Source organism: Heterocephalus glaber, unplaced genomic scaffold, assembly GCF_053883595.1.
Source record: "Heterocephalus glaber isolate CG9 unplaced genomic scaffold, H.glaber_assembly_v1.0 deba00001141, whole genome shotgun sequence".
NCBI lineage: Eukaryota > Metazoa > Chordata > Mammalia > Rodentia > Bathyergidae > Heterocephalus > Heterocephalus glaber.
In genome coordinates, this window is record NW_028258201.1 from 1,086,205 (window position 1) to 1,112,941 (window position 26,737).

Here is a 26,737-nt window from a genome sequence, read left to right on the forward strand (position 1 = left end):
GTTTGTGTTTTCTTGCACACTGGGGAATGTGATTCGGCCGATGCACGGAAATCTGGCGTTTTCAAGCCAGTGTGGCGGCGCACACCTGTAATCCCAGCACCTGGGAAGCTGAGGCAGGAGGATCTCGGTCGAGTTCAAGGCCAGCCTGGACTACATAGTGAGATCCTGTCTCAAAACCAGAGGCATTTTCATGTCTCCTAACAGTTACAGCAACAGAAGACCATGGCTGTAGAAAGAAGCCGCGCTGGGAAAGCGAGATGTAAGTCCAGCTGGGGAAGATACTGAGGGGCAGGCAGCTGGGAAGCTGGGTGGGAACCTTAGCCGAGGGATGGCTCGTACCAGGGCCTGGCTGAATTGAACCGCCTGCCCCAATCAGACACTGATCACCACTCAAATTTGCATAAATTTTATTCCCGATGCGGGACAGATTCCTTCCATCCCCAAAATGAGTAACAGGCTGCCTTGGGAAGACCTTGGGAACTCCCACCTTCTGGGGAAGGAGGGAGGGCAGATGCAGGCCAGGCCGGCTGTGGTCCCCTGCCCGCTTCTCCTCCCCTTCCAAGCAGAAGACGGCTCTTCCCATGACTCCGCTCAGACACACAACCCCTTAAAAAAAGAAAACAAAGACAAAACCCTCCAATACTCGAGGAAGGGAAGGGTCCTAGCCAGGGGGCCACCGAGAGGGACAGGAGTGTCACTGCTTCTGCTGCAGGGCTTCCTTCCTCGCTGCGTCCTGCAGCAGCTGTGTGTCCACCTCGTCTGCGGGCAGCTGCACGTAGCGGACCACAGAGCCCCGGATGAAGCAGTTCTTCACAGACAGCTGGACAGACAGACAGACAATGCGCGGACGCCCTTTACAATGTCCTCACACACCAGGGGCCTCCTGCTTGCAAGTGTTTACCTGACCAACCCTGACTCACCATGTGAGGGTACTTCTCGGGGTCTGTGACACTGATGTCCGTTAGTTTAATGTTGAGATACTAAGAAAGAGGAAGGACGCCATCACTAACCCCAGGAGGGAGACAAGCACCCAGCCCTTCATTGTCCCTCTCTCCTTCCCTGAGACAGAGTCTGAGTCTTCGCGGTGTCTTACCTGGTCCACAGAATGGAGGGTTCCACAGATGCTGTCAAGGGCAAGAGGAGGGAAGAACCAATTAGCTGACACTAAGTCAACACAGGTGACTTCAGAGGAAGGATGGGAACACGGCTGGAGGACAAGGCCTTGGGGAAGCTAGAATAGCACAACCAAGAGACCCTCCCTTAAGCCCTGGTGGAGAAAAGACAGCTGGCAGGATGGTTTGTTATTTTAAACCCCACATCTTTCTTCCCTAAACCAACCCATTCTATTTTGTTTTGCTCATTGACAGGATCTTGTTGTGTAGCCCAGGCTGGCCTCAAAGTGGAGATCCTTCTGCTTCAGCTTCCTGAGAACCAACCCATTCTTTTTATATTCCAGTGCTGGGGACAGAAACCAGGGCCTTTGAAGCAAGCAACATCCCCAGCCCTTTTTTAATTTAATTTTTGAAACAGGGTCTCCTAAGTGGTCTGGGCTGGGCTTGAACTTGTGATCCTCCTGCCTCTGCCTTCTAGACTGCTGGGATCACAAGTGTGCGTCACCACTTGGCTAGTATTTGTAATCTTTACAGCCATTTCTCCAAAGGAGCTATCACCATGCAGGGACTTGCAAAGCTGTACAACTTGCCCAAGGCTAGAACTAATAAACAAGGGCATCATTCCAAGTCTGACTCCAAGAACTCTCAGCTATTTTTAAATATTTATTGCTCTGGAACCAGAGCCCATATGGAGATAAGGCCACTAGCATTATTCTTGATGGTGCAGGCACAAGCCACAGCCTCTGCAACACTACTGAGGAATGCTACGAAGACGCCAGTGCTCGGAGTCAGGCTGTCTCCCAGATTCGTTGCTGTCAGAGCTGTCAATGGCTCTGGCAATTTAAGTCTAACACCTTCGAATTTGGTGAGTTTTACTTCTTTCTTCTTCATGTTCCATGAATCTCCACTGATCTGCTGACTTGAAAACACTTCTGTAATTCCTTTTCTAGTCTGACTCTCACAAACCAAAGTGTAATTACTGTGCACCTCAACTCAGGCCAGCCTGCCACCCTGCCGGCAACTGTCCTGTAGGTCATGGTCAGGTTCTATCCTACAGGTCATTACCTTAGAATCATGGTTCGCAAACACGGATGTGTACTCAAAGGCTTCATGAATCCACAACAGACGAGGAAACAAAGCAAGTCCCTGATATGGCTAGTATTTAGATGTCCCTCCCAAAGCCTCATGCTTTTTCAGTGAAAATGCACTCTGGATGGCTGAATCTGGAGTGTGTGATGGATTCTTGGGAGGCTAGGCTGGAGGGCACCAGGATTAAGGGCATGAGTGCCACCAGTCCTAAGTAGTCTGAATAAGATAACGGGCACAAAGACGCTGCTAAGGCCCCTTTCTGCTTTTGCTCTCTTCTGGTTGCCATGAACTGTTTCTCCTCTGCCAGTCCTGTCTGCCATGGAGCAACCCAATTATGGACTGAAACCTCTACAAACTGTGAGCTACATAAACCTTCCCCCTTTAACTTTGGGTGTCAGGTCTTTTGTCTCAGTAATGAGAGAAAAGTAACTAAGACAGTCCCCAACTTACGAACATCCGGGTTGCGAATTTTCACAGGTGTACTGTTAAGACTCACTTTGTTGGACTTAGGAACGAGTCCAACTTACCAGCATTCTTCCGGAATGGAACTCATTTGTAAGTCAAGGACTTACTGTATAGGATAGTGAATACACACATGCTGTGCTAAAAATTATCAATAGTTTTTCCCAAGAATAATGGTTCTTTAATGCCCTATTTTGGGGGCGTATCAAAAAAAATATTGAGGGCCACGATTTAGCTCAGTAGTGCCACTGCCTTCCTCACAACCGCAAGATCCTGAGTTCAATCCCCAGTACCAAAAAAAAAAAAAATTTGAGCCAGGTGCAGTGATGCATACCAGTAATCCCTCCCCTTGGGAGAATGAGGAATGAAGATAACAAGTTCTAGGCTAGACTAGCAACCTAGCAAGACCTTGCCTCAAAAAAAGAAAAAAAGGTTTTAAAGGGCTAGGAATGTAGCTTAGTGGTACAGCATTTGCCTAGCAGTAAGCACAAGGCCCTGGGTTCAATCCCCAATACCAGAAAAAAACAAAAAACCTGCCTTAAATGATCACACTGAATGGCAGTTTTAAAAATGACTTATCTTGCCAAAAGTTTGCAGCTCTCTGTTGGACTTTTTTTTCTTTTTTCTTTCTTCTTTTATGCAGAGAGTAAAAACCCACAGCCTCACTCATGTTAAAGAAGTGTACTACCACAGATCTACGCCCTGCCCAGTCTTTGAAGTCTAGTGTCTGCCTCAGACCTACTGCCTGAGTGGTCTTACCATCCTCCTGGCTGCTAAAAACCTGACAGCATTTTCTGTCTGCAGCAGTGAAATAACTTTCAAGAACTGTATAGGAGCCAGGGATTTAGCTCAGTGGTGCTGCGCCTTCCTGGCAAGCCCAAGGTCCTGAGTTTGATTCCTGGTACCGGAAAAAACAAAACAAAAAGAAAGAATTGCATAGGACAGTGTCCTTTCAGTCAGTTTCCTAAGGAGGATAAATTTGGCACCAAAACCTCCATTCTACAATGTTCCAGCAAGTCATGTCCCTCTCCTCCTCATTTTCTTCTATGTCAGTGTTTCCGTGGCAAGAAATTACCTCCAACAGAAATGTGGAAAGTACCACTGTGGAGGAAATTCACTGATACAATCTTTCTAAAAGACAATCAGGCAACAAATGAAAGCATTTTAAATGTGCATTTCAGCTGGGCATGCAGGCCTGCAATCCCAGTTCTGGGTAGGTTAAGGTAGGAGGACCGCTGAGGCCAGCCTGGGCTACATAGTGAGTTCAAGGCCAACCTGAGCTACACAGCAAAACCCTGTCTCCAAAAAACCCAATAAAATACACTTAATTTAAAAAGTTTCTTTCCAAAGAAACAGCTGTATGTACAAAGATGTATAGGTGTATGTGTGCAGGGCCACGGGGTCTTCACACTAAGTTACATCCTTCCATCGCCTCTTTTTTTTAAAAGTAGGAGGGTCTTGCTAAATCGTCTAAGCTGGGCTTGAACTTGCAGTCCTCCTGCCTCAGACTTGAAGTGCTGGGAACACAGGTGCACTCTTTACATATTGCTTTGTATTTTATAATACACCACACAACTCCCCAGCTAATCTTTCAACTTAAGGCACAAGGCATTTATTTCTCTCTCCCAACGTGCCAACCCTCAAATATGTTATACCGATTCCCAGGCCCCTGGTCACACACTTCCTCCAGACTCCCTGGAACAGGTACCTACCTCAGGTCATTCTTGAGCTCCACGACCACATCCTTGCCCACAAGGGACTTGAAAAAGGAGTAGAAGAGCTATTGGGCAAGAGAGGGGAAACCATCACGCGGGAAGGGACCGGGACGCGCAGGGAGGAGCCCCCCACCCCCACCCCCACCCCGCCGCCCGCGCTCGCGGCGCTCCCTTGTGACGTCACGGTACCCACCATGGTGCCGGCACACGCGCTGCGCGCCGGGCGGGAAGGAAAGGGCCCGGTGTCGCCGCGGGCTGGAGGCCGGCCTATAACAGAGCCCGAGCTCACGCGTGGGGCGAGGAAGGCCCACGCAGGCGCAAGGGAAACGCCGCGGAGAGCCCCCAGACACAGACAAAAAGAGCGCGGCGGGCGGCGTGCAGAGCGCCGGTCACTGGCCTTGAAGCAGGAAGGGGGCGGGGATTTCTTCCCGACTTCCGGCTGCGCAGGCGCAGGCGAGCCGTGGTCAGGGCTTCACCTCGCAGCTTTTCGCTCTTGATTTTTAGGATGAGAAGCTTCTATCCTGCCAGATTTTTACTTTCTATTGATAGACCAATACTATACAATAAGACCGGCCCTTGCCTTGCCTCTGTGTTTTTTTCTTCCACAAAATGTTTTGTTCCAGAAATGTAAGTTTGTGCTGCTGGGCAGTGCTGCTACCCAATCAAAATGTTTTGTGACTGTTTGAACTGTGTGGCCTTTCAGGGATGTTCTGTTAAACTCTGGCCCCTCACAAGAATGTTAGGAGCTGGTGATTTAGGTCAGCGGCGCAGCTCCTGTGTCCTGAGTTCATCCCCGACCAGAAAAAAAAAAAAAGTTTTGTTAAACTCTGTCCCTTTTAAGAATGTTAAGCTCTGCCCCCTTGCGAGAAAGTTCTGTAACTCCGCCCCTCAACACAGCTTCTGTTTCAGGAATGTTCTGTAACTCCACCCCCTTCCCTCAGTGAGCATGCTCTTTCTACCCTGTAGATGCCTATGTAAGGATATTCTCCTTTCTGGTAGAGCATCTCAGACTTCAAGTACAAACTCTCTGAGCCTGTCCACTTACCATCGGATTCTCCAGTCTTCAGATTTCAATAGCTTAACTCAGAACTGTAACACTCAGCTGTGCCTCAGAGTTCTGGCACTTGGCTGTAGCCCTGAGTTGTTCCGCTTTGCCACAACACTATGACTGGACCATGCATAGTGTGTTTTGCTTACACCCTATACACCCTTCCTATTGGGAAGTATTAGGTAGTACGTACATGATAATTATGATTTGTGCACTTTGATAATCAAAAATACGAAGGGCCGGGGATGTAGCTCAGCAACACCATGCCTACCTGGCAAGCAGAAGGTCCTGAGTTTGATTCCCGGTTCAAAAAAAAAGATGTGAAGAGTTCCCCAAAATCGGGGAATCTAAGCATAAATCTTGATTTTTATCAAAGATTCCCACTAAATACATTTCTCCCAACCTTAGGCTCCATTTTGTTTAGTTTTTTGGTGCTGGGGATGAACCCAGGGCCTTAAGTACACTAAGTGTGTACTCTGCCACTAGTCTTAGTCTCTATATTAAAAAAATACTTTTACCCAGGACTGTCCTGTAAAGAGACTAAACACAGTGGCTTACCTACCGAGAGAAAGGACCCATTCCCCCTCCCTCAAGTACTGGGGATTGAACACAGACTTCACACTGAGCTACATCCCCAGCTCCTTTTTATTTCTTGAGACAAGGTCCTTAAATTGCCCAAGCTGAGCTTGAACTTGTGATCCTCCTGCCTCCTCCTCCCAGAGTGCTGGGGTTGCAGGCCTGTGCCACTACACCCAACTAGAAATGACACATTCTGATATATTTCCCTTACCAATATCTCCCTTAAATACGAAGGGGCACAAATGCACAGTTACCTATATGTTCATACTCCTGTCTCTCAGGGTTTTTTTTTTTTGGTACCAGGGATTGAACTCAGGTCCTTGTGCTTTTGAGGCAGGCAGCAGAACCACTGAGCTAAATCCTCGGCATCTCTTAGGTTTTTATGAATTTGTGAAATAAGAAATAAAAATGTGGGCTGGGGATTTAGCTCAGTGGCACCTTGTCTGCCTCCCAAGAGCAACGTCCTGAGTTTGATCCCCGGTACCAAAAAAAAGAAGAAGAAGAAGTAATAATGATTTTGTGGACTAAGACTGCAAAAGCCCTTCATTTCTCATCTTGCATAAAAGTACATTTGTCAGGGGTTTGTTTTAGAAATATTTTCTGCATATAAAGCATGAAATAACCCTGAAAGAGCACAGGTACTGATGTGGACCCCATCTACAGTGACATCAGGACATCAATGATGTCCGCCCAGCTGCATCCTAAACACTTAATTCAGATTATGGTTGGTTCTAAGCAGTAACCAGAGTTACCAAGAGCTCCATCCATACTAAAGGTGTCTGAGGACTGAGATTTTCCCATTTGAAACAATGAGCTAATGAAAATACTTTCCCCTTACCAATTTAATCATTCACAACCAGCTCACAGAGAGCACATGTTCTCTATTATCTGCCCTTCACTTCTCAAAGTACACTCATAGCCTAAAGATACCAGAAGTAATTTCCTTTAGGAACACATTTACTGAGTGACAACCATCCTTGCAGGAAGGAGGAAATTGCTGTGTCTGGAAATATATGAGACATTCCAAATCCCCAGATGGTTCAGAGGGGCCTAGTTTTCCTTAGAAAGTCCATTTTAGAGCCACAGACAGGATGTTGGAGTATGAAAGAATGATTTGTGAGACTTCTCCATCAGAATCCCAAAGGAAACTTAGGTTCAGGTCCAGTCAATCCAGGAATCATAAGAATGTTTGAAGAGGAAAGTATTAAAATTGACCTAGAAGCACCTTAGAACCCTCTAGTTCCAGAAAACATTAATCTACCTCTTGGATGGTAGGGCCGCCTGCTGCAGGCCTCCCGGGCGTGTACCCTGTTCCACACACAGGCCCAGTACATCCTCCCTGGTAGAGCTTTGTGATGATTGGATTACATATCCGTTCCAATTCTTTCCTCTTGTGGTCAAACTCATCTTTCTCAGCCATTTGATTGGCCTCCAGCCAGGAAAAGACCTCTTGGCATTTACTCAGCATTTTCTTTTTATTGGACTCACTAATCTTGCCCTTCAAACCATCATCACTTACAGCACTCTTCGTGTTATAAGCATAGGATTCTAAGGCATTTTTGGCAGCAATTTTCTCCCTTTGGGCCTCATCTTCAGCTTTATATTTTTCAGCTTCCAGAACCATGTGTTCGATCTCCTCCTTGCTCAGCCGGCCCTTGTCGTTGGTGATGGTGATCTTGTTGGCCTTGCCTGTGCTCTTGTCGGTGGCCGTGACGTTGAGGATGCCGTTGGCGTCAATGTCGAAGGTCACCTCGATCTGAGGGACTCCCCCGGGAGGAGGAGGTATTCCAGTCAGGTCAAAATGCCCCAGCAGGTTGTTGCCCTTCGTCATGGCCCGCTCGCCCTCGTACACCTGGATCAGCACCCCGGGCTGGTTGTCCGAGTAGGTGGTGAAGATTTGTGTCTGCTTGGTGGGGATGGTGGAGTTGCACTTGATCAGGATGGTCATCACACCCCCGGCCGTCTCCAGCGCCAGCGACAGGGGCGCCACGTCCAGCAGCAGCAGGTCCTGTACCTTTTCAGACTTGTCCCCCATCAAGATTGCTGCCTTTACTGCAGCCCCATAGGCCACTGCTTCATCAGGGTTGATGCTCTTGTTGAGATCACGGCCATTAAAATAGTCCTGAAGCAGCCTCTGTACCTTGGGGATGCGCATGGAGCCGCCCACTAAAACAGTGTCATGGATCTTAGCCTTATCCATCTTGGCATCCTGAAGAGCCTTTTCTACAGGCTCCAGTGTGCCCCTGAACAGGTCCGAGCACAGCTCCTCGAAGCGCGCCCGCATGATGGACGTGTAGAAGTCGATGCCCTCGAACAGAGAGTCGATCTCCAGGCTGGCCTGCGTGCTGGACGACAGCGTCCTCTTGGCCCTCTCGCAGGCGGTGCGCAGCCGCCGCACGGCCCGCTTGTTCTGGCTGATGTCCTTCTTGTGCTTCCTCTTGAACTCCTCCACGAAGTGGCTCACGAGTCTGTTGTCGAAGTCCTCCCCGCCCAGGTGCATGTCGCCGGCCGTGGCCTTCACCTCAAAAATCCCGTCATCTATGGTCAGGATGGACATGTCAAAAGTGCCTCCACCAAGGTCAAAGATGAGGACGTGTCTCTCTCCCTGCCCTGCTTTATCCAGACCATAGGCGATGGCGGCTGCTGTGGGCTCATTTATGATTCTGAGCACATTGAATCCTGCAATCACACCCGTGTCCTTGGTGGCCTGGCACTGAGAGTCATTGAAATAGGCTGGCACGGTGATCACAGCATTGGTGATAGAGTGGCCCCAAAAGGCCTCTGCAGTCTCCTTCATCTTAGTCAGTACCATGGAAGAGATCTCCTCAGGGTAAAAAGCTTTATTCTCCCCTTTATAGGACACCACCACCTTGGGCTTGCCTCCTTCATTGATCATTTGAAAAGGCCAAAGTTTCATATCAGACTGCACAACAGGATCATTAAATTTCTGGCCAATCAGACGTTTGGCATCAAAGACAGTGTTCTGGGGATTCATGGCCACCTGGTTCTTGGCCACATCCCTGATCAGCCGCTCTGTGTCGGTGAACGCCACATAGCTGTGGGTGGTGCAGTTGCCCTGGTCGTTGGCGATGATCTCCACCTTGCCGTGCTGGAACACCCCCGCGCACGAGTAGGTGGTGCCCAGGTCGATGCCAATGGCCATTCCCTTAGTAGTAGTCATGGTTGTCTGGGGCCTGTGGAGAAAGAATAAGATACCATTTTGAAAGGGTGCTTTTTGATTTTCTTTTTCTTTTCTTTTTCTTTCTTTTTTTTTTTTGCAGTACCGGGGATGGAACTCAGGACCTTGTGCTTACGAGGCAGGCACAGTGCCACTGAGCTAAATTCCCCAGCCCTCAATTTTCGTTTTCTACTTAATAATAAATGATTTTATTTTAAAGTGTGCTGGTCAATTTTCAAATGCAAGAATATATAAATATAAGAATAAACATACCCAGGACCCTTTCAAGACAGGAAGTAGCCCTGGACAAAAAAGCCCACAAATGTCCTTTCTCTTTTTGTGATATTGGAGACTGAACTCAAGGCCTTCTCTCTGAGCTACAACTTCAGCCCTTTTGTCTTTTGCTTTGTTTTTTTGTTTTTTTACACAGGGTCCCACTAAGTTGCTAAACTGCCTGGGCTGAGCTCAAATTTACAATCCTCCTTCCTCACCCTCTGAGAGTGCTGGGATCACAGGCATGCACACGCCTTAGAATGCCTGGCTGGGCTTTGCATTTGCGTCCCTCCTGCTTTGGCCTCCTGAGTAGTTAGGAGGACAGGTATGAGCCGCCATGCATACCTTGCCTCACTGTAGCTTGTTTGTTCATTGACAGTTCTGGGGCTCAAAAGTCCACAGCCTTTTGCTACTTATGACCTTCTACTGAGAGCTACACTGCCAGCCTGTAGCTTTTGTTTATCCCAGAGCACAGTGCTCCCTTCAGCAGCACATACATTACAAAGAACAAACCCTAAATTACATGCATAGTCTCCACATTCATGCATAATGTTTGTTTCAGGGTAATGTCAGTTGCTGTAGTGTTTCTCCGTGTGTCTCTGGTGTCCCCTGGGTGTCACTGTTGAAGAGGCTGGCCAAATGGCAGCACAGGGCAGGGGACACACACAGTCACCCCTGCTCAGTGTGGACACTGCTTCACAGGTTAGGCTAAAGCACCGAAACCAGTGCTGATCTTAGCTGATACTCATCCTGAAGTTGCACTCTTTCCAAACCGGAATGAATTTCTTCATGATTAATTATGTGAAGCTTTTGAAAGTTGTCAGGCATGTTCTGAGGAAGCACCTTGCCTTGGAGATAGGGGATCGTGGCTTTCGCCTCTGGAGAGGCTGCTTACACAACTTCTTTCTTCTGGGCCACCAAGAACTCATGAACGGCTCCTTCTGTGGCCTGAAGATGTGGCTTGTTTTGTATGCACCACCTGAGAAATAATCCTGACTGCTCTTGCTTCTAACATCTCCGACTGAACTACTCTCTGGCTCAGACCAGCTCACAATTTGTGTGCGTGTGTGTGTCTGCATGTGCGTCAGGTACTAGGGATTGAATCCAGAGTCTTTGAGCTGAGCTGTATCCCACTTCCCACACCCCCGCACCTTTTTTTTTTTTAATGAGACAAGTCTTGCTATGTATTCCAGGTTGGCCTTGAGCTCCCTTTGCAGCCCGAGCTGGCCACAAATTCGCTGTCCTCCTGCCTAGACTCTCAGAGTGCTGGGATTACAGGTGTGCACCAGCAGACCCAGCTTCATCATTGGTTTTTGTTCACCGTGTCATTCCATTCCTGTTTGTCTGGATTCGTGCGCACAAAACTCTGCACTTTCTGCCTCAGGCTTTCTTAAGGTGGCTTGGTGTTCACCTTGACCAGGCGGTTCTGGCATAATCTGTTAAAAAGGTCCCAGCTCTCAAGCTGCTCTGGAATGACAGCTGTGAGCTACAGGTCGCTGGTGAGGCCAGTTGATGCGCCCTCCAGGTCTGCTGCCTTAGGCTGCCCTGCTCTGCTGCCCCTGCACTTCAAGGAGACCAAATTCAGTTTTTCTTGGGGAAGAAGAGGCGCAGGACAGGGAGACAGAGGAGGAAAGTCCTAAGGAGACAGTGGCAGGGTGGACATGGCAGGTTCTGAGGCAGCGGAAATGGTTTGTCTTTTTTTTCGATGGCAAAATGCAAAATGTATTTTATCATCTTTCTTTCATTTTATCATCTTAACCATTCTGTTTCATTTGTAAAAAATGTTCATGGTGCTGGGGATGGAACCCAAGGCTTCATGCAGTCTAGGCAAGCGCCCTACCACTGAGCTACATCCCAGGCCCATCTTAACCGCCCCCCACTTTTTTTGAGATAGGATCTTGCAAACCTGAAACTAAACCCATTAAACAACTCCCCATTCATACTTCCTACCCCCCATCAATTTGACTACTCTTAGTACCTCATACATAATGGTACAATGGGTGAACAAAATATATAATGAATATTTAAATATTAAAAATATTGACCAGGCATGGTGGTACATGCCTGTAATTCTGACACTGGGGAGGCTGAGGAAGGACTGTCACAAGTTCAAGGGATACATAGTGAGTTCAAGGTCAGCCTGAACTACAAAGCGAGACCCTGTCCAAAACAAAAAATAAAATAAAACCAAAAAAATTGCATTAAAAGACATATTACCATTAATCCCCCTCAAAATATTCCCCCTCACTTTGAACACACTAATCTCATTATTCCTGGCATTTTCTGAATTCTGGAAGTCCTCTCTCATGTCTTTCTGGGATATGATTAAAATAATACATTGAGGGCCGGGGATTTAGCTCAGTGGTTCTGCTGCCTGCCTCGAAAGTACAATGTCCCGAGTTCAATCTCTAGTACCAAAAAAAAATACAGTGAATACTGCTGTCAAGTGCCATCTGATGCAAATGGGCAGGCTCATAAGGACATTTTGGTGTTGTGGTCCATCCACCTTCTTCACCATGTCAGGCATAGTGCCACTTCCATGTCTTCCCAAAGTCAAAATGACCATGAAAAGTAAAGGTTTTGAGTTAACTCAGGATACTGAGGTGGCCACAACAGCACAACTAAAGGGACTGACAGGTGGGTGTGTGGGGGGGGTGTGCCTGTAATACCAGCACAGGGGAGGCTGGGGCAGGATGATCACCTGGAGTTCAAGGCCAGCCTGGGCTACATAACAAGACCATGTTTCAAAAAACAAAACAAAGCAAAAATAAAGGCACTGACAAGAGGACATCCAAACTCCTTCAGAAAGTGGCAAGAATGATGGAATAAGTGCCATCAACATGAGGGTATTTTGAGGGGGATTAATGGCAATTTTTTACTGTAGTATTTTTAAAAATGTAAACATTCACTGGTCAGGCTGAGGAAGGAGGATAACAAAGAAGGAAAGAGCCCAGCCTGAATAACTCACAGACTTAGACCTTGTTTCAAAAAGGAGGTGGGGTGTACCTCGGTGTGAAGGCCCTGTGTTCAATCCCCAGCACCACCAATTAAATACGTAAACTCTATTCTTCAATCACACCTCAAAAGGGACATTATACAATATTTGTCCTTTTGTGGCTTACTTCATTTAGCATAATGGTCTCAATTTTCATCTATGAGGCAGCATGTTTCAGAACTTCGTTCCTAAGGTTGAGTAGTGTTCGTGTATACCACCTTTTGGTTACTATCCATTTCTCCATAGACACCTGTGTTCTTTCCACCTGCCAGCTATTGTTGAGACAATGTTACGAACATCAATAAACAAACATATGGGAAGGAGCTTATTGGACACGATAGACCAAAGTACTCTCAGCTACTGAAAGGTGGCAGGGAGCTAGGTATATCCGATTCAAATGTCCTCCTCCTGTCTCTGATTTTATTGTATGATCATATCTGGCTGATGTTGAACTGAGATGACTTTCCTTTTTGAACTCCTTAAGAGACATTAACTTCCACTCTTGGGTTCTACTGCCTTTCCTACTCCTTCACTCTTAGGAATCCATGATTAAGGCCAGTCTGAGAATGGCTGCTACAAAACAGTCAGGGTCTCACAAGATTTTTCAGAGAGGGAGTTCTCTGTCCTTTCTTGTATACAACCTCTGCTGTCTGGAGCGAGTAACAGTCACAGGAGGGTTGCGGTCCCCCACCCACTTGGTGCCCACACCAGTAACCAGGGTGGACCCACACTTCTTTTTGGCTATGACCAATTCTGGCCACCTAGCTGCTCTCAAGGGTACACCTGCCACACCAGACTTAAACCAGCCAGGGAACTTTACAGGAATTTCACAAACAAGAACCTAACTCCTGGGCTTCCAGATTCCTCCCCAATTCCAAGCCGAGCCCTCCAGGCTGACCTGTTCACTGTCCGCCTTCGATCCAGTTTGGAAACTTGTAGATCCCGGAGCCCCTGCGACTGGGAACTCCCCAAACACCCAAACCCCACGGGCTGGCGCCCCCACCCCCGGCCCCGCCCGGCCCTCAGCTCTGAGCCGATCTGGTGCCGCTGCCCCATACTTAACCGGTCGGTGAGGTCAGAAACGACACAGCCATTGTAACGTGGCTGGAGGTGCGTCATTAGACACGCGAGGCCCTGCGGACTCTCCCGACCAGGGCCATATCGCCCTCCGGCCCCAAGCCCGTCCCCGAGACCTGCCCGTCCCGGGGTGCAGCAGCGGCTGCACAAGGAGGACAGACGCTGCGGCGGCTGGCCGGGGCCACCGTAATTCCGGGACGCTGCGGACCTTCTCTACCTAAAACCACTTGCTTACGCAACCGCTACTCTTGTAAAAACCCAGAGCCTCTATCCCAGATTTTCTGTCCAGGTTAGGGTAAAGATGGTGTTTTGTTTTGTTTTCGGTACCGAGGATCCAACGCGGGACCTTGAGCTTGCGAGGCAGGCGGCAGAACCACTGAGCTGAGTCCCGGGCCCTAGATTTGATATTTATTTATTTATTTATTTAAACTATACAGCACTTTCTCCGCGCATTCGTCAGCGGCGCCGTCCCCACCCCACCCGGCCTCCCGCGCAGGACACACCCTTCTCCTCCTCCAACTCCGGGACTGGGCCTTCTGGGGGTCCCCACCGTCACCTACACCGATTCACAGGAAACCGCCCAACAGCCCTCAGCCCCTCCAGCCCCTCAGCGCCGACTCTTCCGCCCCACTCCACACCGCCCAACTGCCCCAGGTCGCCATGGAGACCCAGGCACCCACTCCTCCCCCCCGCCACGCCCTCCCCTTGCCCCTCGGGCTCCCGTCCACTCCAGCAAACCCCAGGAGCGTCTGGAGAGTTCTGAGAAGGGGCGGCGCCCTCGCCTCTGATTGGTCCAAGAAGGGCAAGGGGCAGGAACCGAGGCGAAATCCCTGGAAGGTTCCGGACCGCCAGCCCCAATGCGCACCGGTGATTGGCCTAGGGGCGAGTAGGCGGGGCTCGGGGACGACTTATAAAGGCGCAACGCGCAGCCAGCCGAGCAACCGCCGCCCCAGCAGCAGCCTGCCGGAGTTGTGGTTGGAGCGGTTGGCTTTCGGCTTTCGCCCCTCAGCAAGCAGCGAGCTTCTCGTCGCGCATCGCGTCCGCCGACCCGACCCTAGCGTGAGCCTGAGCGCGGAGCCGAGAGGGCAGGCGGCGACATGGCCAAGACCACGGCGATCGGCATCGACCTGGGCACCACCTACTCGTGCGTGGGGGTGTTCCAGCACGGCAAGGTGGAGATCATCGCCAACGACCAGGGCAACCGCACCACCCCCAGCTACGTGGCGTTCACCGACACGGAGCGGCTGATCGGGGACGCGGCCAAGAACCAGGTGGCGCTGAACCCGCAGAACACGGTGTTCGACGCGAAGCGGCTGATCGGCCGCAAGTTCGGCGACCCGGTGGTGCAGTCGGACATGAAGCACTGGCCCTTCCACGTGATCAGCGAGGGCGACAAGCCCAAGGTTCAGGTGAACTACAAGGGGGAGACGAAGGCCTTCTACCCCGAGGAGATCTCGTCCATGGTGCTGACGAAGATGAAGGAGATCGCCGAGGCGTATCTGGGCTACCCGGTGAGCAACGCGGTGATCACCGTGCCCGCCTACTTCAACGACTCGCAGCGCCAGGCCACGAAGGACGCGGGCGTGATCGCGGGGCTGAACGTGCTGCGGATCATCAACGAGCCCACGGCGGCCGCCATCGCCTACGGGCTGGACCGCACGGGCAAGGGCGAGCGCAACGTGCTCATCTTCGACCTGGGCGGGGGCACCTTCGACGTGTCCATCCTGACGATCGACGACGGCATCTTCGAGGTGAAGGCCACGGCGGGCGACACGCACCTGGGTGGGGAGGACTTCGACAACAGACTGGTGAGCCACTTCGTGGAGGAGTTCAAGAGGAAGCACAAGAAGGACATCAGCCAGAACAAGCGGGCCGTGCGGCGGCTGCGCACCGCCTGCGAGAGGGCCAAGAGGACGCTGTCGTCCAGCACGCAGGCCAGCCTGGAGATCGACTCTCTGTTCGAGGGCATCGACTTCTACACGTCCATCACGCGGGCGCGCTTCGAGGAGCTGTGCTCGGACCTGTTCCGCGGTACGCTGGAGCCCGTGGAGAAGGCCCTGCGGGACGCCAAGCTGGACAAGGCGCAGATCCACGACCTGGTGCTGGTGGGCGGCTCCACGCGGATCCCCAAGGTGCAGAAGCTGCTGCAGGACTTCTTCAACGGGCGCGACCTCAACAAGAGCATCAACCCCGACGAGGCGGTGGCCTACGGGGCGGCGGTGCAGGCGGCCGTCCTGATGGGGGACAAGTCCGAGAACGTGCAGGACCTGCTGCTACTGGACGTGGCGCCCCTGTCGCTGGGGCTGGAGACGGCGGGGGGCGTGATGACGGCGCTCATCAAGCGCAACTCCACCATCCCCACCAAGCAGACGCAGGTCTTCACCACCTACTCGGACAACCAGCCCGGGGTGCTGATCCAGGTGTACGAGGGCGAGCGGGCCATGACGAAGGACAACAACCTGCTGGGCCGCTTCGAGCTCAGCGGCATCCCCCCGGCGCCCCGCGGCGTGCCCCAGATCGAGGTGACCTTCGACATCGACGCCAACGGCATCCTCAACGTCACGGCCACCGACAAGAGCACGGGCAAAGCCAACAAGATCACCATCACCAACGACAAGGGCCGGCTGAGCAAGGAGGAGATCGAGCGCATGGTGCAGGAGGCCGAGCGCTACAAAGCCGAGGACGAGGGGCAGCGCGAGCGCGTGGCGGCCAAGAACGCGCTGGAGTCCTACGCCTTCAACATGAAGAGCGCCGTGCAGGACGAGGGCCTCAGGGGCAAGATCAGCGAGGCCGACAAGAAGAAGGTGCTGGACAAGTGCCAGGAGGTCATCTCCTGGCTGGACGCCAACACCCTGGCCGAGAGGGACGAGTTCGAGCACAAGAGGAAGGAGCTGGAGCAGGTGTGTAACCCGGTCATCAGCGGACTGTACCAGGGGGCGGGAGGCCCCGGGGCCGGAGGCTTCGGGGCGCAGGCGCCCAAGGCGGGGTCGGGCTCCGGCCCCACCATCGAGGAGGTGGATTAGGCCGGAGGGCCTCGCTCGCTCCTACCGTCCTTTCTGCGGGTCCCTTCCTCTGGGACCCGCGGGCTGCTGGGAGGGACTCCAGGGACCCTGCTGTTGCTTGATGTGCTGTGCAAGTCGAGGGCTCTGTGCTTGAGTGGGTTCTGAAGTTAAGTTACGGGCTGAGGGTGATGAGGCGGCATTTCTCACGCTTTTACGGTGTAAGTCACGTTATTTACCCAAGCGCAAGTTAGTGCTGTAAGGATGTTTTATTTTCTCCTCTGAAGCTGATCGGTACTGCCACCTTGTGTACAGTGTTTGCTTTGCAACAGGACAAAAGGCTAATTTTGATTTGTAATTCATTTAATTGTGAAAGTGCTTTAAATTTTCAGTAGACTGTACCAGGATTGGGTGGCGTGGGGACGGTTGCCCTGGGGCTCAGACCCCGGAGTGTGTTCTGGGTCGGCCTCCTCTATCGAGGTGTATATTAGACCATCCCTTTCTTAAGCCCTGTTCATGGTGTAGATGTTTGGGACTCAAGAGTTTAATGTTGATTGTATTACCTATTTGTATGTTTGTAAAGTTAAACTGAGTATTGTGTTGTTGAACTGTGGAATTTGCAGCCGAATTTCTACTGTCATTTTGTCCTTTTATTTTTTTGTATAGTCATTCTGAACCGAAGCCTGTTTTTATTGGTTTTTTAAAAAATAAATAAACTTTAAGATAATTTGACTGATGTCTGCCTGTTTTTATATTTTGAGGTGAGAAGAATGATGAGGGGCCGGGGATGTAGCTCAGTGGTTTCACCGCCTGCTGTGCAAGCGCAAGGACCCGAGTTTGATCCCCAGTACCCCCCCCCCCCAAAAAAAAGAATGATAAAAGTTTAGGGTTTATGCTAGGAGTAGTACTGGGAGGCTCAGACAGGAGGATTGAAGAGTTTGAGGCCACCCTTGGCTAGATGGTAATCTTGAGGCCAGCTGCCACTACGTAGTTTAGTATTTGTTAATTTACAAAAGGGAATCAAGGAGCCAGGGATTTAGCTCAGTAAGGGAAAGGCCCCGAGTTCAGTCCCTGGTATCAAAAAAAAAAAAAAGGAATTGGGAAAACCTAGGTGCAGACTTTGCTGTCCTGCACTTATTTTCCTCGAAGTCCATCAAACCTTTCACTAAACAGTAGCTTTGGAGAAAATACATTATTAGGAGAAAGGCACACAGTGGTAGACCTTGCCTTCAAAGTTTGGAAATGGAAAGGAAATCTAAGCCGGTGTGGTGTCATATCCCAGCACTGGGAGGCTGAGACAGGAGTGAGTTGTAGGCCAGCCTCAGCTACATAGTGAGCTCAGTGTCATTCTGAGCTACACAGCAGGACCCTGTCTCAAATAAATTTTTATAATCTGAGATGCTAAAAAAGAAACAAAACTAAGATGCTTAGGTTTCAAGCCAATCAGCATAGACACATTTAACACTCATGGTAGCTGAACTGTGATGCTGTGGACTTTGCGCAGTGTAAATTAATCTTCGTGGGAATGTGCATCTGAATAAGATCTTTTCCTAAAACCACAGCAGCATTTGTGACTCACCTGCACACAACACAGTGAGTCTCTAAACCAGTAGCCAATACTCCTACTTTGGGATGAGGGTGGAGGGTAGGAGGTGGAAAAGGGGGAAATAGGAAAGGACCTGTCAAGTGCCTTTTGTAAGTGATAAGAGAAATTTCCAGAAATAACCTCGAACGGACAAAATAAGAGGGTTCCTATGACCACATCAGTCAATGTTTTTATAAGAAATCAATATGCAATTGCTTATCTGTGTACCCTGCCTAGCACAGAGTACTCTGAAATAGTTAAAAATACTAATTATAACTTCTAGATCACACTGGGGAAACCAGAATTAGCAAACTATGAAGTACCACTGGTGGAAGAAATGATATTTAGGTTAGCCAGAAAATTTTGAGGGAGAGGAAGAAAAATAATTGTAATATAGAAAGAATTTTTAAAATCCAGTATCTGTCCTGGGCTGGATGTGGATGGAGGCCCATGCCCATAATCCTGGTACTCTGGGAGGCCGAGGAAGGAAGGTCTCAAGTTCCAGCCCAGGCTGGAAAATTTGGCAACTCACCGAGACCCTGACTCAAAATAAAAAATAAAAAAGTTCTGAGGATGTGATTCCCTGGTTCAGTCCCCAGAACCACAAGGAGAAAAAAAAAAATCCCGATTCTGATCACCTCCTGCTTTCCTAGCCAGGTCTCAGAAATAGGAGGTAAGGTAAAGGGGCCCTGGTTCTAGAAACCAGAATATGGCTTTATATTGGTATATTTACTCCTGCTTTTTTTTTTTTCTGGTACTGGGAATTGAACTCAGGACCTTGCGCTTGCAAGGCAGGCACAGTGCCACCGAGCAACATCCCTGGCCCTATTCCTGGTCTTTTAAAAAGTATATTTCTAGGCCAGGGATTTAGCTCAGTGGTTACAGCGCCTGCCTCGCAAGCGCAAGGTCCCAAGTTTGATCCCCGGTACCAAAAACAAAAAAAAAGAAAAACAAAATAAAAAGTATATTTCTATTAGTATAGAAACATGCCTGCAGTATATAATGATGGGGGGGGCTATGCGGATTGAACGCAGGACCTTTCGCTTGCAAGGAGCCTGCCTTCGGCCATGCCTCATGCCTCACCTTGATGTCTCCACTTCGGTCCACTAGGCCTGCATGAGGCAGCTCAGCCGGAAGGAGCCACGCAGGCAGACCCTCGCCCTCGCCCAGCCCGTTATTCAGGCGGACCTCAGGGGCCCGGCACGGGCGTAATTCGGGGCGCCCCGCCAAGTCTGTCCCTTGTAGCCAGATCCAGAGCTGGGGGAGAGGGCGGCGTGGGCGGCGTGGGGCAGGGCCACGCGGTGGGGCGGCGGCACAGCCCAGGACCGAGTCGCTCCCGAGGACCTCAGACATGGTCCCCAGACGGCCCCGCGGGAGGAAGTGCGAGCCGAGAGAGAAGCCGGCGACTCCGTCCCGCGAGGCAATCCGCCCACACCGGGGCCGGCGGGGATCTCGTCTCCCCGCGTCCGGCCGCGCATCCGTCCTGCTTGGTGGGTGAAGTCACGAAACTCTCCTGAGTACCCCCGGACCGAGCAGCCAGGCCCCAGCTACGCGGAGGGCTGAGGCGGGGGTCACGGGAGCCCAGGAGTGGGAGATCAGCCTGAGCAATCAACACAGGGAGACTATTTCTAAAAGGTAAATAGCCGGGCGTTGTGGCGCACTCTTGTTATCCCAGCACTCGGGAGGCTGAGCCAGGAGGATCACTGAGAGTTCGAGGCCAGCCTGGGCTACATAGTGAGTCCAAGGTCGGCTTGCACTACAAAGTGAGACCCTGCCTCAAAATAAATAAATAAATAAACAAATAAATAATTTAAAAGGTAAATAGGTAAATAATTGGCTAGCATGAGAGAACCTGTAAGATTTCTCCTTTCACCCTTGGGGAGTCAAGGCCCAGCGGAAGCCCCACCCCTTCCTCCGTGCTCCGCCCCTTTCACCCCGCCCACCCTGTTTATTTCACTCCCCCCCTCACTCGCCCCGCCCCCGTCCCCGCCCCACCTGTCGCCGTCCATCAGGCGCAGGCGCCTTTGGCCGTATTGCTGGCTGAGCCTGGAGGTTTCTCGGGTTTTCTAGCCTGAAAGGGGGGAACCGCCCTGTTATTCTTAGGAACACCTCTCAACAAACAAACACCTCCCCCCAGTCTCCCAACCCCCAGCCCTGCCCTAGAACATCCAGCTGAGTCAAGACTCTATATTTAATATCCGGAAGATTCCGTTCCCAGTTTGCCATAGTAACGGGGCTCGTCCGCTTCACCCCGTCCGACAGGGCAGTCTGTTCCCGAGGAGCTGGAAGCGGGGAGAACGGCGCTCGGGGATGGGGCGGTCGCGGCCGCAGGAGGGTATCCTGGCCGGGCACGTACCTCACGGTGCCCCGGATGGTCGCGGAGGCCGGGCAGTCGCTCCTCACTTCTTCCGCTTGTTTCCTGTCGTTAGAGATGAGAACCATCATGCCGGGAGCCAATATGAAGAGAAGGGAGTGTGTGAGAGTTTGCAGGGCCAGTCACTGATTTATAATCTCCTGCCTGCTGGGTGGCTAGATGCTAGATCAAGCCGGTGACCACCCCCCACCCCTTTTTGGTACTGGGGATCGAACTCGGGTCCTTGCCCTTCAGAGGCAGGTGGCGGAACCACTGAGCTAAATCCAGGGCCAAGACCCCCCCCCCTTTTTTTGGTACCAGGGATTGAACTCGGGTCCTTGCGCTTGCGCAGCAGGCTGCGAAACCACTGAGCTAAATCCCCGACCCTAAAGATCGATTTTTTTTTTTTTTCCCCCGGTACCAGGGATTGAACTCAACACCTTGCATTTGCGCTCAGGTGCCAGAACCACTGAGCTAAATCCCCAACCCCAAGACCCCTTTTCATCCTGTGTGCCCCTCTTTGAGAAATGAAAAGGTTGTGTCCAAAGATCTTTCCACAGTTTTTACATTAAGCCGAAAAGTAATGCTATGGTTCTGGGCAGTGGTTCCCAGCCTCGAAGGAACCTCAGTAAGAATGACTAGGTCAGACCCAAGTGTGGGACCCCAGCAGAAAAGAGGAAGGGGCACAAATTCTGAGCACACACTGTGTAACCGGCACAGAGTAGCCTTTTTACCTCCCTTTACTAAGGATTGAACCCAGGGCCTTTATTGTGAGCTACATCCTCAGCCTTTTTTTTTTCTTTTTTGGTACTGGGGATCGAACTCGGGTCCTTGCGCTTGCAGGGCAGGCGGCGAAACCACTGAGCTAAATCCCCAGCCTGCCTTTTTTTTTTTTTTGGTACTAGGGATTGAACTCGGGACCTTGGGCTTGCGAGGCAGGTGGCAGAACCACTGAGCTAAATCCCCAGCCCTAAGTCCTTTTTTATTTCCAGATAAGGTCTCCCTAAATTGCCCGAGTTGGATTTGAACTTGTCCTACTGCTTCATCACCTCAGAGTGCTGAGGTTACAGGCATGGGTTACCATCCTGGGCTCATCTTATTAATTCTTTTTTGGGGGGGTACCAGGGTTTGAACTTCAGACCTTGCCATTGCGAGGCAGGTGACAGAACCACTGAGCTAAATTCCTGGCTCTATCTTATTGATTCTTTTTTTTATCTTATTAATTTTTGATGCTGCCGTCTTATGAAATCTTTTTAGACATGAGCACATAGAAACTTACATAATTTAGTCAACTTGTATAAGTACTTCATTGTTGAAAAGGAAAATGCCTTGCAAGGTGTACTGTGTAATGGCCAGTACCTGGGGTGGTGAAAGTATTCGACAGTTGAGTTGGGCGTTGGGCGTGGTGGTGCATGCCTGTAATTCCAGCACTTGGGAGACTGATGCAGGAGGATCACTGTGAGATCAAGGCCAGCCTGAACTGCATAGTGAGACCCTATCTCAAAAAAAAAAAAAAGAATTTGTCAAGGAACATAGAAAAATGATGTTTAGCTGGGTGTAGTGGCGCATGCCTGTAATCCCAGCACTGAGGAAGCTGAGGCAGGAGGATTGCTAAGAGTTTGAAGCTGGCCTGGGCTACATAGCGAGACTGTCTCAAAAAAAAAAAAAAAAAGGTGATGTTTATTGATTCACTGCAGGTTCCAAGAGAAGACTGGGCCATTGGTGGGAAAGCCTGGGTTCTACAAGTGTTTGAGGATGAGAGAGCCTTGTGGAAGACCAAGGGTCTTGGGAAGGCTCTCCCCAGGACAGCCCGAGCTCTGTCTCGAGGGAGATGCTGCACTGTGTCAAGCTTTCCATCCAAGGGCCAGCGCAGAGGGGTCCATCACTCTGGCTTCAGGAGCCCCTTAAGCCTCCAGATTAGGACACCTACATGCATCAACTCAGAGAAAAGGGTCACAGCTACGGGGAAGAACATGTGCTCCACATCAATAACAATATGCAGTATTTGTTTTACCTGTATTTTAGCCTGCGCAGAACCTTATGGCTGCTTAGCATGTGGTGGCTCAGAGAAGCCCGATGGGAAGAGGGTGGGTTTACTGTGACAGCAGATTAACTTGTTTTCTGCTCATTCCGACCACACCGCAAAGAAACAACCTCAATAAAGAACTAGAGTCCACGTTTTCCACTTCCTAGAGTTTTTTTTCCATGCTGCTGGAGATCTCTAGGGTTTGCACATCACTGAAGCCTTTACGGTTTGGTTGTTAAGAATGCCTGGAAAAAAATAAATGAAGAAAGAAAGAAAGAAAGAAAGCAAGCAAGCAAGCAAGCAAGCAAGCAAGCAAGCAAGCAAGCCTGGCTCAGTGGACGTGGTGATACAGGCCTGTAATCCTGGCACTCTGGGAGCAGGGTGAGGCAGGAGAAGCCCAAATCTGTGCCCAGCTGGGCAATGTAGCAATTTAGCAAGATGCTGTCTCAAAATTTAAAAATTAGGGCCGGGGATTTAGCTCAGTGGAGTCACTGCCTGCCTCGAAAGCGCAAGGTCCTGAGTTCGATCCCTGGTACCAAAAAACAAAAACAAAAGCAAAAATTTTAAAATTAAAAAGGGTTGGGGATGTGGCTCAGTGGAAAGGCTCTGGACCCCATCCCTAGTAACACACACACACACACACACACACACCTGGCCCAGGTGGGAGATGTTGCTCAGTGGTAAATCCCTGTGCAACATGCACAAAGCCCTGGGTCAGGTACCTAGCACTGGGGAAATAAATGAACTATTTAAATAAACTCAGGACCTTGTGCTTTCCAGGCAGGCGCAGTGCCACTGAGCTAAATCTACAGTCCCTTTTTTGGTTTTTTGATACAGGGCCTTGCATAGTTCAGGTGGCCTTGAACTCCTAGTGATCCTCCTGTCTCAGCCTCCTGAGCGCTGGGATTACAGGAGTATGCCACCACACCCTGCTTGTATCATCCTTTAAAGCCAATAGGACTGAGGAGAAAACAGTACTGTTAAGTACTTGTCTCAAAAAAAACCAAACAAACACCAAAACCCCAAACAAACAAAAAGAGCAGTTTGAGAAACTGTAAGAAAAAAATTAAAAAAAAAAAAAGATCCTTACAACATCAGGCTGAGGAAAGCTCTCTGGCCCCACTTCCAGTGTTCCTGACACCCATGCTCCAATCCCTGATCCCCCCACCCCTCCTGAAAGTTACCTAACAGCCCTTCTGGCTCTGAAAACCTGAGCCCCCTTCCCCCCCAAACCCTGAACCCAAGGCCATCCCAGAAATGTTGGAAGATGAGTCAAGAGGATGGAAAGTCCCAGGCCAGCCTGGGCAATTAGGCCACTCTCTCAAAATAAAAAATAAAAGGGTGTGTGTCACGCGCGCGCGCGCGCGCACACACACACATACATCTGTAATCTCAGTACTCTGGAAGGCTGACGAAGGAGGTCTAAGGTTTGAGCCCAGCCTGGGCAACAGGAATTTAGTGAGACCCTGCCTCAAAATACTAAATACCAATCATTCCAAAATGAATTGTCTTGGGGGGGGGGTGTGTGTGCTCGCAAGTGTGCGTTTTGGTCCTGAGGACTGAGCTCAGGGCTGGAATGCTAAGCATGTCCTCTACCACTGAGATACACCCCTACCCTCTTGGGAGTTTTCTCCAGTACTGGGAATTGCTAAGCCCTTGCTGTACCACTCTTTTCTCCTTCATTGTCATCTTCCTCTTCCTTTTCTTCTTTAATACTGGAGACTGAGCCCAGAGCCCTCACACTGGGCTACATCCCCAGCTCTTTTGTTATTTTTAAATTTTGAGACAATCACTAAATTGCACAGGAGGCTGGGCTCAAAATTGTGATCCCCCTGCCTCTGCCTCCCAGAGTGCTGGGATTACAGGTATGGGCCACCACATCCGGTTTCTTCATGAGATTTCTATAATCCTCCTAGACAGCAGTCAAACTGGTCACGGGGTTTCTGCCAATCTAAAAGGAAAGACACGATTTAGGAGGCCCTCTGCTTGTCATAAAATGTACAAAGAAGCCGAATGGGGTGGCTTGTCATCCCAGCACTTTGGGAGCCTGGGGCAGGAGGACTGCAACTCTGAGTCCAGCCTGGGCAGCTTAGCGACTCACTGAGACCCTGACTCAAAGTAAGAAAAGGGGCTGGGGCTGGAGCTCAGTGTGAAGGTCCTGGGCTCAATCTCCAGTATTATTTAAAGAAGATGAAAAAAAGGAGGGCAATGACTGTGAACAAGATGAAAAGAGTACAAAACAGGGCAGGGGTGTGGCTCAGTGGTGGGGCAAGGGCTTAACACACACAAAGCCATGGGTTCCAGCTCCAGCACACCCTATAGCATGCATGTTTCTGGGCCATCCCACAGAGACTTGACTCCGAAGACAGGCACCTACACCACCATAGGCTCAGACCACAGTGTGGCTGACTGCTCAATTCATGGAGGATAGCATTTCTACTATATCTCCTTTTTTTTTTTTTTTTTTTTTGTGGTACTAGCGATCAAACTTGTGCTTTTGACGCAGGCGCCAGAACCACTGAGCTAAATCCTCAGCCCTCCAGCCCTCCTTTCTTTTCTTTGTTCCAAGACAGGATCTCGCTATGTAGCCCAGGCTGGCCTTGTACTCACAGTGATCCTCCTGCCTCAGCTTCTTGAGTGCTGGGATTACAGGCCTGCACCACCATGCCCAGCCCTGGATCTTTTCTGCTAACACAGCACCAGCCTGGTTTGTGGCTTAGCACCTGCCAGCCATTAGAGCCTTTGATGCCATTTGTTTCAGAACAGTAAAGAAATATTCTAAATTGCAGACGTGGAAGGAAGGAAGGGAGGAAGGGAGGGAGGATCCAGAACTGCTAGTGTGACAGAAGAGGAGGCTTCCAGAGGGAGAGTCTGCAGATCCCTAAGTGTCAGTACCCTAAGCAGCTAAGATGGAAGTTTGGAGGCTTCTCCAGCCAGAGAGAGTGATGGAAACTTCCTCAAGTTTGACAGGTTTGACTAGAGAGGTGATTCACCAGGGCTCGATGTTTGAATATAATACAAGTTTTTGCCTGCCTGCTACCTACCTACCTATACACACACAAATACACACACACACACACACATTAAAGCAATCTCTGCAACTTCAGTCAGATCAGCAAATCACAGAACAACTAAATGCGTTTGGATCCCAGGAAGAGATTTATTTATTTATTTATGCAGTACTAGAGATTGAACCCAGGGCCTTACACTGAACTACACCTCGGCCCTCTGTATTTTTTGAAACATTTTTGAAACTGCTAAATCGCCCAGATCCGGCCCGAATTTGCGATACTCCTGCTTCAGCCTCCCAAAGTGCTGGGATTATGAGCAAGTGGTAAGGCACCCAGTGAGCTGTTCTGATGGTGAACAAGTGTGGGTGTGTGCGTGTGTGTGTGCATGTGGAGCTGCCAATGGAAAAAAGTATTCAAAAGGAGGACTCCGTCAAAAACTACCTCCTCCCACTTAAGCTCAGGATGTGGGTATGGCCTTGGGTATTTTCCCATGAGGTGTTAATTCTGTAGTATTACTGAATGTCCCTCACATTTTTATTTCGAGCACCTAAAATGGGGTTAACCCTTCTCACAAAGAACGAAGGAAGAAAGACTGGAAAGCCAGGAGTCCGAGGTTACCCTGGCCTTACCCCCACTATCAAGGCCTGAACCATGAATTGAGAGGGTAAAAATGAAGGCGCTGGTGCGGAAGCCGGGGTGGGAAGGGCGAGGGAGAGAGAAGCCCGAACGCCCGGAACGCCAGGCCGACTCCTCCGAAGTTTCCTTACTGCGCCAGCCCGAGAGAGCAGTCGGGCGGAGGGGCGCGCCCCGGGCCCGCGCCCTCCCACTCCGCTCCTGCCGGGCACCCCCCCACAGCTCGGCTCCGTGGACTCCGGATCTCCCATCCCGTGGGTTCCCGATGATGATAAAAACACAAAAACGAAACCAAGCCATACGTGGCCCTTTCCTTTTTAGGTCTCCTCCCTTTTACCCCTAAGAAGAGAAAAACGCCCAGAGAGCCGCGCATTCCTCAGCAGCGCCGTCCCCACCCCACCCCACCCCACCCGGCCTCCCGCGCAGGACACACCCTTCTCCTCCTCCAACTCCGGGACTGGGCCTTCTGGGGGTCCCCACCGTCACCTACACCGATTCACAGGAAACCGCCCAACAGCCCTCAGCCCCTCCAGCCCCTCAGCGCCGACTCTTCCGCCCCACTCCACACCGCCCAACTGCCCCAGGTCGCCATGGAGACCCAG

General features: G+C 50.5%; 3 protein-coding genes across 9 annotated transcripts; 1 reads left to right on the forward strand and 2 right to left on the reverse strand.

Annotated features, from left to right (window-relative positions):
* Positions 1–390: 390 nt before the first annotated feature.
* Positions 391–4,796, reverse strand: Lsm2 (LSM2 homolog, U6 small nuclear RNA and mRNA degradation associated). Its single transcript, XM_004846958.3, has 5 exons — positions 4,572–4,796; positions 4,376–4,443; positions 1,094–1,124; positions 921–980; positions 391–820 (listed from the first exon to the last, which is right to left on the reverse strand). Exons 1-5 carry the CDS (start codon positions 4,572–4,574, stop codon positions 695–697), a joined length of 288 nt encoding a protein of 95 aa, XP_004847015.1. The 5' UTR covers positions 4,575–4,796; the 3' UTR covers positions 391–694.
* A 2,393-nt stretch (positions 4,797–7,189) lies between these two features.
* On the reverse strand, positions 7,190–23,109 carry Hspa1l (heat shock protein family A (Hsp70) member 1 like). 7 transcript variants are annotated; one of them, XM_004846955.4, is made up of 3 exons: positions 21,825–23,057; positions 20,469–20,531; positions 7,190–9,199 (listed from the first exon to the last, which is right to left on the reverse strand). In XM_004846955.4, the coding sequence occupies exon 3, from the start codon at positions 9,184–9,186 to the stop codon at positions 7,258–7,260; it is 1,929 nt and encodes a 642-aa protein (XP_004847012.2). In that variant the 5' UTR covers positions 9,187–9,199; positions 20,469–20,531; positions 21,825–23,057; the 3' UTR covers positions 7,190–7,257. The 7 variants fall into 7 exon arrangements, 6 of the variants coding, with proteins under 6 accessions (XP_004847012.2, XP_021115734.2, XP_087066470.1 ...); XR_002395761.2 differs by lacking the exon at positions 7,190–9,199 and adding an exon at positions 20,109–20,183 and having other exon boundaries at positions 21,825–23,109; XM_021260075.2 differs by lacking the exon at positions 21,825–23,057 and having other exon boundaries at positions 20,469–20,707.
* Positions 14,472–17,259, forward strand: Hspa1a (heat shock protein family A (Hsp70) member 1A). Its single transcript, XM_004846957.4, has one exon. It carries the CDS (start codon positions 14,626–14,628, stop codon positions 16,549–16,551), a length of 1,926 nt encoding a protein of 641 aa, XP_004847014.1. The 5' UTR covers positions 14,472–14,625; the 3' UTR covers positions 16,552–17,259.
* Positions 23,110–26,737: the final 3,628 nt, after the last annotated feature.

Coding starts and splice junctions, on each gene's coding strand:
- Lsm2 (XM_004846958.3), bottom strand. Junction 1,125..4,375: donor GAGCTCAAGAATGACCTGAG/GTAGGTACCTGT, acceptor TGCCCTTGACAG/CATCTGTGGAACCCTCCATT. Junction 981..1,093: donor CCCTCCATTCTGTGGACCAG/GTAAGACACCGC, acceptor CCTCTTTCTTAG/TATCTCAACATTAAACTAAC.
- Hspa1l (XM_004846956.4), bottom strand. CDS start 13,570: ATGACGCACCTCCAGCCACGTTACAATGGCTGTGTCGTTTCTGACCTC. Junction 9,200..13,349: donor CGAAGGCGGACAGTGAACAG/GTCAGCCTGGAG, acceptor CTTTCTCCACAG/GCCCCAGACAACCATGACTA.
- Hspa1a (XM_004846957.4), top strand. CDS start 14,626: ATGGCCAAGACCACGGCGATCGGCATCGACCTGGGCACCACCTACTCG.